The sequence below is a fragment of the Physeter macrocephalus genome, chromosome 16, assembly GCF_002837175.3.
Source record: "Physeter macrocephalus isolate SW-GA chromosome 16, ASM283717v5, whole genome shotgun sequence".
Classification (NCBI taxonomy): Eukaryota; Metazoa; Chordata; class Mammalia; order Artiodactyla; family Physeteridae; genus Physeter; species Physeter macrocephalus.
The window spans coordinates 101,256,239-101,268,698 of record NC_041229.1 but is presented as its reverse complement, the minus strand read 5'-3'; the positions used below and the strand labels follow the sequence as shown (position 1 = coordinate 101,268,698).

Sequence of the window (12,460 nt, the reverse complement as noted above, 5' to 3'; positions counted from 1 at the left end):
GAGCGGCTGGGCCCGTGAGCCATGGCCGCTGGGCCTGCGCGTCCGGAGCCTGTGCTCCGCAACGGGAGAGGCCACGGCAGTGAGAGGCCCGGTACCACAAAAAAAAAAAAAAAGAAAAGATTTATGAGTAAAACTTATACTCCTCATTTCAGATAGTTGTCAGTACTAAAGAAGTTGTTAAATGCTTCCTTGTGTGATAAGAATTATAAAGCCAATCATCTCTGTCCTGAGATTTAACTCAAGACTATTAAATAATATCGTGTGGTTTCTAACCATAAATGTATCAGGCATACCAAAGGATAAATAAAATTAGCAGCCTATACAAAGCCTACAGTATCAACAGTATTTTATAGCACACAAGTGTTGATAGATTAATTGAACAATCTGAATTCAGCAGAGTCCAAACACAGGATGGTTTTGTCTTTAATAATCACTTGAATCTCCCTTTCTTACCTCTTAAAAAAATTTGAGCCAGAGTCTACAATTTTCCAAACCTGCCCAAATTTAAGACTTCAATTTCACATCCAATAAACATTCCCCTCTCCTAACCCAGGCTCCTTGTTCTTCCCCTTCTTGCCTCCCATTTCTGGCTTTAGCTTTTCCTTTGTTGAAGCAGAAAGAAGGGTTTAAAGAAACGTGCCAAAAACATTGTTACCTGCTTTGCAGTTGCAGTCCTCTCGCAGCCAAAAACTTCCTCTTTGTGGTAGGCGTTGAAACGCTTCTTGTATTAAGGAGAGCGCACGTGGATTCTATTGGGTGTCTCTTGGAGGATACCTCCCCACTGCATAGCCTTCTAATGTGAAACATCTGCACTGGCTCAGTGCTTCCAACCTTGCATCAAATACCATCACTGGTGATCAAGCACACGTGGTTCCTTCGCATTAGGTAGCCCCCTATGTAAAATTCTACCTCTTGGTGTCCTAAACAATGGATGCACGAGCTTCTCGCCTGCTGCTCCCTCTCTACCTTGTTGTTCTGAGTTTGCCCCACCACGGCTTACATAATTGTGGAGCAGATCTGCAAGCCTGCCATGGGAACAGACATCTAATCCGTGACTGAGATACCAATGCCATCCTCTTCCAAGCACCCCCAATTCCTGTGAGGTATTCTCCTCATCCCCTTTTATCTTGGTTTGTGAATATCCTTGAAGCCCGTAACTTCTGTTGATATCTACTGGGAATGATAGTTGGAGTAGCAAGGCCAGTTCAACTGTCTCTTTTCATGTGATGTGTTCTTTTTTCATTAAGGTTAATTGACATATGACAGTATGTTACTTTCTGGTGTACAGCATAATGAGTCAATATGTGTATTATTGCAAAATGATCACCACAATGTCTAATTAACATCTATCACCATACGTAGCTACAAAATTTTTTTCCTGTGATGAGAACTTCTAAGATCTACTCTCTTAGAAACTTTCAAATATGCAATACAACATTATTAACTATAGTTGCCATGCTTTACATTACATCCCCATGACATTTATTTTATAACTAGAACATTATACCTTTTGTCCCCTTCACCCATTTCATGCTATTTCATATTTTTTTTATTCTTTGTGCCTTTAAAAAATGTTTTTTAGGGGCTTCCCTGGTGGCGCAATGGTTAAGAATCCGCCTGCCAATGCAGGGGACACGGGTTCGAGCCCTGGTCTGGGAAGATCCCACATGTCATGGAAAAACTAAGCCCGTGCGCCACAACTACTGAGCCTGTGCTCTAGAGCTCGTGAGCCACAACTACTGAGCCCGCGAGCCACAACTACTGAAGCCCGCGTGCCTAGAGCCTGTGCTCTGCAACAAGAGAAGCCACCACAATGAGAGACCTGTGCCCTGCAACAAAGAGCAGCCCCCGCTCGCTGCAACTAGAGAAAGCCCGCGTGCACCAGCAAAGACCCAATGCAGCCAAAATTTAAATAAATAAATCACATAAACCAAGCTCATACAGAGAACAGATTGGTAGCTGCTAGAGGCAGGGAGAAAGGGGTGGGCAAAATGAATGAAAGGGGTCAAAAAGTCCAAATTCCAGTTATAAGCTAAGTAAGTCATGGGGATATAATGTACAGCCTGGTGACTATTACTGTGTTGCATATTTGAAAGTCGCTAAGAGAGTAGATCTTGTGTTCTCATCACACACAGCAAAATATTGTTGTAACTATACATGGTGGTGTATTTTAAGTAGACTTATTGTGGTGATCATTTCACAATGTATACAAATATAGAATCATTATGTTATATACCTAAAACTATTATACTGTTGTATGTTGACTATATCTCAATGTTTTTTAAAAAATCACAAAAGGCTGTCTCCTAACAGGAGTCACCATTGACCAACAAAGAATCAACCACACCCCAGAGCAGTAGTTCCCAAACCTTGGGAGCTTGTTAAAAATCAAGTTTCTAGCTTACCTTCCAGATATCCAACAGGCCTTAAGTGGGGCTCTGGTATCTAGATTGTTTTCAGCACACCCTCTATGATTCTGATGAAGGCTCGTGGCTCTCTCCACAGAGGTATGCTGGGATGCGTCAGCACCCTGGACAGCAGCAACCCAAGGACCCTCCCAACACCAGGTCCTCCAGATGCCAGCCCTCACCCACTTATTCCCTATCTCCCGTCTCAGCATCTACCTGATGGGCACAGGCGGGCAGACTTACAAGCAGCTGTTAGATTGCCCAGGGCACCAAGGATGACACAGCCAGGGACATGGGGCAGGGGAGCAAGCAATGTGCTCTCCAGACCCAGATTTCCCCTCCTTTCACAGGCTGGGCTTCCAGAAGGTGCTGATCTGGAGCTACCTGCAATTAGCAGTCTCAGGGACCTGTGCTGCCTTTGCACTCAACTTCACAACCTACCGCGCTTTCCATTTCCCCTCAGGCATGGCTGTCGGGTGCCAGCAGCACTTCCATGACTTTGAGTGAGAGGGAACCCGGGAGGGCCAGGCTCATGGAGACTCCTCAATCACAGGGATCCAGTGAACCAGGGGACCTGACAAATTCAAACCTCAGTTCCTTCCCTGAGTACAAAGTGGAGGCTACCTGTCCCAGCCGATCCTGACCTATCTGGGCCTCTCCTGGAGTAGGCAGTGCCCCGGGCAGAAAAAAGATAAGATCGTGGCCTCTTTGGTAGCTCTGATTATTTGGGGCTGGAATTCATCCTAGATGTTTAGGGATCATTGTAAGGATGATCTAAATAAAGACTCAGAGATTGGAGTGGGGTTACTTAGAGAAGCCAATCACACAGGGAGTCTTTAATTCAACATTTGTTTATTCAATACAAGTTTGAAAGGCATTTAATTTGTGTAACATTCTGCACTGGGAACACACAAGTGAACAAGAGGACACTACCCATGACCTCAAAGAGTTAATAGTTGACTGGAGGAGAGTGCCAAGCAGTTACAAATTGGTTTACTAAAGGCTAGGATCAGGGCCATCCTGGGTGATGTGGGAGTTCAGAAGTGGGGTGTACAATCAGGACTTGGGGAACCAGGAAATCTCCCCAGAAGAGGTGACAGCTAAGCTCAGAACTGAACGAAAAGTGAGACAGAAAGAAAGGAGTAAGGTTCTGGGGCAGAGTTCCAGACAAAAAGAATAGGGAATTCCCTGGCAGTCCAGTGGTTAGGACTACAAGCGTCCATTGCAGGGGGCCTGGGTTTGATCCCTGGTCAGGGAACTAAGATCCCCCACAAGCCACGCAGAGCGGCCAAGTAAATTAATTAATTAATTTAAAAAAGAATAGAATATGCAAGGCCCAGAGGCCAGAGAGTAACCCATTGGAAGAAACAACAGTGGTGCAGAATGGCCTGAGGGTAAGGCTCATTCATCTCTATTTCCCAGGTCAAGCAAAGGGCATGGCACAGAGTTGTCAACTCTAAATATCTGCTGAATTAAAATGAGTTAAAGGAAATGCAGAGGGAGTGGCTGTAGGCAGGTCAAAAGAGGTTTGGGAGAAGTGAGGAAACATGAATGTTGGGGCTGGGGACACTGAATAGGAGCATATGCCTGGGAATTCAGAGCCTTCTAGCCCATCCCTTTCTACACACACACACACACACACACACACACACACACACGGAACCTAACCAGAGATCAAACCACCCTTGCTTTACCCTGTGAGGGACCTAGGGGTGCAGAGTAGGACTGAGCTCAAGAGAAGAGCCCTTCTACTCCAATGTGAGGATCGTCCTCCATCTGGAAGTGACAACCACCCCCCAAATACACACGTACTCACACAGCCCTGACTTCAACCTAAGCTCTGCTCTTCTCCCCAGATCTGGAGTGGCTGCCCATCCATGCCCGGCCAGGTCTGGGTCTCTTATTTGGATTTGTTCCCACTGTAGGCCAGCTCTTCCTGGCTGGCATGGCTTATGCTGTGCCCCACTGGTGCCCCTTGCAGCTGTTGGTCTCTCTGCCCCTCTTCGTCATCCTCATCTCCTCCAGGTGCGTGGGACCTCAGGGTAGGGTAGAGGGTTCAAAATATGTCACAGATGGGCATAGCATCTCCTAGAACACCCACTACCTTCCCCCCCCTAGTATCAAAGCAGCTCAAAGCAAAAAGAACCAATGCCCAGATTGATAAGTGGGAAGACCATGGCCAGAAAGGAGCCAGACTTATCCCAGGTCTCCCAAGAAGACAGTGGTAATCCTTGAAGTAGAACCCAGGGCTCCTAGCCCCCAGCCCAGAATTCTTTTCACCCCTCCCCACTGGCGAGCAAGCACACGTGGTCCCTTCGCATTAGGTAGCCCCCTATGTAAAATTCTACCTCTTGGTGTCCTAAACAATGGATGCACGAGCTTCTCACCTGCTGCTCCCTCTCTACCTTGTTGTTCTGAGTTTGCCCCACCACGGCTTACATAATTGTGGAGCAGATCTGCAAGCCTGCCATGGGAACAGACATCTAATCCGTGACTGAGATACCAATGCCATCCTCTTCCAAGCACCCCCAATTCCTGTGAGGTATTCTCCTCATCCCCTTTTATCTTGGTTTGTGAATATCCTTGAAGCCCGTAACTTCTGTTGATATCTACTGGGAATGATAGTTGGAGTAGCAAGGCCAGTTCAACTGTCTCTTTTCATGTGATGTGTTCTTTTTTCATTAAGGTTAATTGACATATGACAGTATGTTAATTTCTGGTGTACAGCATGAGTCAATATGTGTATTATTGCAAAATGATCACCACAATGTCTAATTAACATCTATCACCATACGTAGCTACAAAATTTTTTTCCTGTGATGAGAACTTCTAAGATCTACTCCCTTAGCAACTTTCAAATATGCAATACAACATTATTAACTATAGTTGCCATGCTTTACATTACATCCCCATGACATTTATTTTATAACTAGAACATTATACCTTTTGTCCCCTTCACCCATTTCATGCTATTTCATATTTTTTTTATTCTTTGTGCCTTTAAAAAATGTTTTTTAGGGGCTTCCCTGGTGGCGCAATGGTTAAGAATCCGCCTGCCAATGCAGGGGACACGGGTTCGAGCCCTGGTCTGGGAAGATCCCACATGTCATGGAAAAACTAAGCCCGTGCGCCACAACTACTGAGCCTGTGCTCTAGAGCTCGTGAGCCACAACTACTGAGCCCGCGAGCCACAACTACTGAAGCCCGCGTGCCTAGAGCCTGTGCTCTGCAACAAGAGAAGCCACCACAATGAGAGACCTGTGCCCTGCAACAAAGAGCAGCCCCCGCTCGCTGCAACTAGAGAAAGCCCGCGTGCACCAGCAAAGACCCAATGCAGCCAAAATTTAAATAAATAAATCACATAAACCAAGCTCATACAGAGAACAGATTGGTAGCTGCTAGAGGCAGGGAGAAAGGGGTGGGCAAAATGAATGAAAGGGGTCAAAAAGTCCAAATTCCAGTTATAAGCTAAGTAAGTCATGGGGATATAATGTACAGCCTGGTGACTATTACTGTGTTGCATATTTGAAAGTCGCTAAGAGAGTAGATCTTGTGTTCTCATCACACACAGCAAAATATTGTTGTAACTATACATGGTGGTGTATTTTAAGTAGACTTATTGTGGTGATCATTTCACAATGTATACAAATATAGAATCATTATGTTATATACCTAAAACTATTATACTGTTGTATGTTGACTATACCTCAATGTTTTTTAAAAAATCACAAAAGGCTGTCTCCTAACAGGAGTCACCATTGACCAACAAAGAATCAACCACACCCCAGAGCAGTAGTTCCCAAACCTTGGGACCTTGTTAAAAATCAAGTTTCTAGCTTACCTTCCAGATATCCAACAGGCCTTAAGTGGGGCTCTGGTATCTGGATTGTTTTCAACACACCCTCTATGATTCTGATGAAGGCTCGTGGCTCTCTCCACAGAGGTATGCTGGGATGCGTCAGCACCCTGGACAGCAGCAACCCAAGGACCCTCCCAACACCAGGTCCTCCAGATGCCAGCCCTCACCCACTTATTCCCTATCTCCCGTCTCAGCATCTACCTGATGGGCACAGGCGGGCAGACTTACAAGCAGCTGTTAGATTGCCCAGGGCACCAAGGATGACACAGCCAGGGACATGGGGCAGGGGAGCAAGCAATGTGCTCTCCAGACCCAGATTTCCCCTCCTTTCACAGGCTGGGCTTCCAGAAGGTGCTGATCTGGAGCTACCTGCAATTAGCAGTCTCAGGGACCTGTGCTGCCTTTGCACTCAACTTCACAACCTACCGCGCTTTCCATTTCCCCTCAGGCATGGCTGTCGGGTGCCAGCAGCACTTCCATGACTTTGAGTGAGAGGGAACCCGGGAGGGCCAGGCTCATGGAGACTCCTCAATCACAGGGATCCAGTGAACCAGGGGACCTGACAAATTCAAACCTCAGTTCCTTCCCTGAGTACAAAGTGGAGGCTACCTGTCCCAGCCGATCCTGACCTATCTGGGCCTCTCCTGGAGTAGGCAGTGCCCCGGGCAGAAAAAAGATAAGATCGTGGCCTCTTTGGTAGCTCTGATTATTTGGGGCTGGAATTCATCCTAGATGTTTAGGGATCATTGTAAGGATGATCTAAATAAAGACTCAGAGATTGGAGTGGGGTTACTTAGAGAAGCCAATCACACAGGGAGTCTTTAATTCAACATTTGTTTATTCAATACAAGTTTGAAAGGCATTTAATTTGTGTAACATTCTGCACTGGGAACACACAAGTGAACAAGAGGACACTACCCATGACCTCAAAGAGTTAATAGTTGACTGGAGGAGAGTGCCAAGCAGTTACAAATTGGTTTACTAAAGGCTAGGATCAGGGCCATCCTGGGTGATGTGGGAGTTCAGAAGTGGGGTGTACAATCAGGACTTGGGGAACCAGGAAATCTCCCCAGAAGAGGTGACAGCTAAGCTCAGAACTGAACGAAAAGTGAGACAGAAAGAAAGGAGTAAGGTTCTGGGGCAGAGTTCCAGACAAAAAGAATAGGGAATTCCCTGGCAGTCCAGTGGTTAGGACTACAAGCGTCCATTGCAGGGGGCCTGGGTTTGATCCCTGGTCAGGGAACTAAGATCCCCCACAAGCCACGCAGAGCGGCCAAGTAAATTAATTAATTAATTTAAAAAAGAATAGAATATGCAAGGCCCAGAGGCCAGAGAGTAACCCATTGGAAGAAACAACAGTGGTGCAGAATGGCCTGAGGGTAAGGCTCATTCATCTCTATTTCCCAGGTCAAGCAAAGGGCATGGCACAGAGTTGTCAACTCTAAATATCTGCTGAATTAAAATGAGTTAAAGGAAATGCAGAGGGAGTGGCTGTAGGCAGGTCAAAAGAGGTTTGGGAGAAGTGAGGAAACAACTAAGCCCGTGCGACACAACTACTGAGCCTGTGCTCTAGAGCTCGTGAGCCACAACTACTGAGCCCGCGAGCCACAACTACTGAAGCCCGCGTGCCTAGAGCCTGTGCTCTGCAACAAGAGAAGCCACCACAATGAGAGACCTGTGCCCTGCAACAAAGAGCAGCCCCCGCTCGCTGCAACTAGAGAAAGCCCGCGTGCACCAGCAAAGACCCAATGCAGCCAAAATTTAAATAAATAAATCACATAAACCAAGCTCATACAGAGAACAGATTGGTAGCTGCTAGAGGCAGGGAGTAAGGGGTGGGCAAAATGAATGAAAGGGGTCAAAAAGTCCAAATTCCAGTTATAAGCTAAGTAAGTCATGGGGATATAATGTACAGCCTGGTGACTATTACTGTGTTGCATATTTGAAAGTCGCTAAGAGAGTAGATCTTGTGTTCTCATCACACACAGCAAAATATTGTTGTAACTATACATGGTGGTGTATTTTAAGTAGACTTATTGTGGTGATCATTTCACAATGTATACAAATATAGAATCATTATGTTATATACCTAAAACTATTATACTGTTGTATGTTGACTATATCTCAATGTTTTTTAAAAAATCACAAAAGGCTGTCTCCTAACAGGAGTCACCATTGACCAACAAAGAATCAACCACACCCCAGAGCAGTAGTTCCCAAACCTTGGGAGCTTGTTAAAAATCAAGTTTCTAGCTTACCTTCCAGATATCCAACAGGCCTTAAGTGGGGCTCTGGTATCTAGATTGTTTTCAGCACACCCTCTATGATTCTGATGAAGGCTCGTGGCTCTCTCCACAGAGGTATGCTGGGATGCGTCAGCACCCTGGACAGCAGCAACCCAAGGACCCTCCCAACACCAGGTCCTCCAGATGCCAGCCCTCACCCACTTATTCCCTATCTCCCGTCTCAGCATCTACCTGATGGGCACAGGCGGGCAGACTTACAAGCAGCTGTTAGATTGCCCAGGGCACCAAGGATGACACAGCCAGGGACATGGGGCAGGGGAGCAAGCAATGTGCTCTCCAGACCCAGATTTCCCCTCCTTTCACAGGCTGGGCTTCCAGAAGGTGCTGATCTGGAGCTACCTGCAATTAGCAGTCTCAGGGACCTGTGCTGCCTTTGCACTCAACTTCACAACCTACCGCGCTTTCCATTTCCCCTCAGGCATGGCTGTCGGGTGCCAGCAGCACTTCCATGACTTTGAGTGAGAGGGAACCCGGGAGGGCCAGGCTCATGGAGACTCCTCAATCACAGGGATCCAGTGAACCAGGGGACCTGACAAATTCAAACCTCAGTTCCTTCCCTGAGTACAAAGTGGAGGCTACCTGTCCCAGCCGATCCTGACCTATCTGGGCCTCTCCTGGAGTAGGCAGTGCCCCGGGCAGAAAAAAGATAAGATCGTGGCCTCTTTGGTAGCTCTGATTATTTGGGGCTGGAATTCATCCTAGATGTTTAGGGATCATTGTAAGGATGATCTAAATAAAGACTCAGAGATTGGAGTGGGGTTACTTAGAGAAGCCAATCACACAGGGAGTCTTTAATTCAACATTTGTTTATTCAATACAATTTTGAAAGGCATTTAATTTGTGTAACATCCTGCACTGGGAACACACAAGTGAACAAGAGGACACTACCCATGACCTCAAAGAGTTAATAGTTGACTGGAGGAGAGTGCCAAGCAGTTACAAATTGGTTTACTAAAGGCTAGGATCAGGGCCATCCTGGGTGATGTGGGAGTTCAGAAGTGGGGTGTTCAATCAGGACTTGGGGAACCAGGAAATCTCCCCAGAAGGGGTGACAGCTAAGCTCAGAACTGAACGAAAATTGAGACAGAAAGAAAGGAGTAAGGTTCTGGGGCAGAGTTCCAGACAAAAAGAATAGGGAATTCCCTGGCAGTCCAGTGGTTAGGACTACAAGCGTCCATTGCAGGGGGCCTGGGTTTGATCCCTGGTCAGGGAACTAAGATCCCCCACAAGCCACGCAGAGCGGCCAAGTAAATTAATTAATTAATTTAAAAAAGAATAGAATATGCAAGGCCCAGAGGCCAGAGAGTAACCCATTGGAAGAAACAACAGTGGTGCAGAATGGCCTGAGGGTAAGGCTCATTCATCTCTATTTCCCAGGTCAAGCAAAGGGCATGGCACAGAGTTGTCAACTCTAAATATCTGCTGAATTAAAATGAGTTAAAGGAAATGCAGAGGGAGTGGCTGTAGGCAGGTCAAAAGAGGTTTGGGAGAAGTGAGGAAACATGAATGTTGGGGCTGGGGACACTGAATAGGAGCATATGCCTGGGAATTCAGAGCCTTCTAGCCCATCCCTTTCTACACACACACACACACACACACACACACACACACACACACACACACACACGGAACCTAACCAGAGATCAAACCACCCTTGCTTTACCCTGTGAGGGACCTAGGGGTGCAGAGTAGGACTGAGCTCAAGAGAAGAGCCCTTCTACTCCAATGTGAGGATCGTCCTCCATCTGGAAGTGACAACCACCCCCCAAATACACACGTACTCACACAGCCCTGACTTCAACCTAAGCTCTGCTCTTCTCCCCAGATCTGGAGTGGTTGCCCATCCATGCCCGGCCAGGTCTGGGTCTCTTATTTGGATTTGTTCCCACTGTAGGCCAGCTCTTCCTGGCTGGCATGGCTTATGCTGTGCCCCACTGGTGCCCCTTGCAGCTGTTGGTCTCTCTGCCCCTCTTCGTCATCCTCATCTCCTCCAGGTGCGTGGGACCTCAGGGTAGGGTAGAGGGTTCAAAATATGTCACAGATGGGCATAGCATCTCCTAGAACACCCACTACCTTCCCCCCCCTAGTATCAAAGCAGCTCAAAGCAAAAAGAACCAATGCCCAGATTGATAAGTGGGAAGACCATGGCCAGAAAGGAGCCAGACTTATCCCAGGTCTCCCAAGAAGACAGTGGTAATCCTTGAAGTAGAACCCAGGGCTCCTAGCCCCCAGCCCAGAATTCTTTTCACCCCTCCCAAATGTCTTCCTGTCCTGGTCTGTGCTTTTCTCAGAAAGCCACAACGCTGTCAACCAAGGCTGAAGTCATGCCCATCCATACCCCCCACCCACAGGTTCTTCATTGAGTCTGCCCTCTGGCATTCCTCCTTAGGGAAGCTGGACCTCACCCTGAAGGCCCTGCACAGAGTGGCCCAGATCAAAGGTAAACAGAAAGAGGGTGTCAAGCTGAGTGTGGAGGTGAGAACCCCCAGGACCCTCTGTGATACCCCACCAGAGCTCTGCCTGCCCCCACCCTCATCCTAGAACCCAGGACACCTGGTGCTTCCCAGGCAGAGAGTGGAGGGAGGGGTCCCCAGGGGAACCCAAGCCCTGAGCCCCATCTATTCAAGCAGCTGCTCCGAATGAGTCTGCAGAAGGGCCTGACCATGAGCCGAGCCTGGCCCTCGACGCTGCAGCTGCTGTGCTCCCCTGCCGTCCGCCAGCTCTTCCTCTGTATCATACCACTGTGGTAGGTCCATCTGCACTCAGGTAGGAGGCAGACCAACTGATGGGCAGATAAGCAGACTGAGAAAACAGGACAGGCTGGGTAGGTGGGAGGCTGAGGGAGGCCCCACGGCCAGTGGAAAAGGACGCAGGTGCCTGGAGGCACACAAACACACAGTAATTTACATTGCATGTAGTTACAAAAGTTCAATCATACTCCTCCTACGGTTCTAGAATCTTTTTGTCCTTAATATTTCACGAACTTCTTTCCATACTGATAAATATTGATAAATGTAGACCTACAGGATTGACCCTGTATTCTCACTGATTCACTCGCTCCAAGCGGGCTCCATTCTCTTTGGCTATGGCAAGGGGCTGGGAGAGCTTTGAAGGCAGCAGTTTGTCGCAGTGACTAGCAACTCAAGCCAGCTTATGAACGGCATCAGGACAATGATTCTACCTGTTTCCAGTCCAGGTTGTCTCTGCAATGGTACTGAGAGATAGGAGAGGTGGGGCAATTCACAGGCATGTGATTTTCTTGTGCCAGCTGCTGCCATGACAGCAGCAGAAATAACAGGCAGATGCTAGAAATTCCGGGGCACATAAGTTGAGTATATTCCTTTTATCCACCACTCAGGTGCTCCACCATATTATTTTATTCCTGTCCTCCACACAAACACCTCCCAACTCCACCTCCTTCTCATTTTTCTCTTCTCCTCCCGAGACACACACAGACATACACACACACACGTATGTTAAAAAGCATTGTCACTTCCTCTTTGTCATTTACACGTCTCCAAGCATCTTGTGCCCCAGGTTTTTGTGGCCGTTGTTGACGGAGGTGATTATGTTTGTCCAATTGTACTGAATAAAAATTTGTCTTCCCTTTCTAACAACAAAACATCACACAAAAAAATATTGCCAAACATGTAAGGCCTCATACAGACTCTCTTACGAACTTCTATTGTATGTATTACCTTTCCTGGAAGTTTCTCCCTTTATTATTATAATAAATTTGTCCCCACCTCCAATCAGAACTCCATTTTTAAAGACTACATAGTATCCCATAATTTTCTAATTTATTTTAATAGTGCCAGTAGTGGACACATAGGTTCTTTCCAGCTCTTCCCAATCATAAACAAGTATCCATATGCATGCAGCCCTAT

General features: G+C 47.0%; 1 protein-coding gene across 1 annotated transcript in view; it reads left to right on the top strand.

Annotated features, from left to right (window-relative positions):
- Positions 1–12,460, top strand: part of LOC102985432 (solute carrier family 22 member 6-like) — a 32,688-nt gene that overhangs the window by 9,652 nt on the left and 10,576 nt on the right. Inside the window, 5 exon segments of the mRNA XM_024133446.1 lie at positions 2,759–2,879; positions 6,716–6,755; positions 10,399–10,567; positions 10,925–11,048; positions 11,204–11,319. Of these exon segments, the coding sequence (XP_023989214.1) occupies positions 2,759–2,879; positions 6,716–6,755; positions 10,399–10,567; positions 10,925–11,048; positions 11,204–11,319 (570 nt within the window).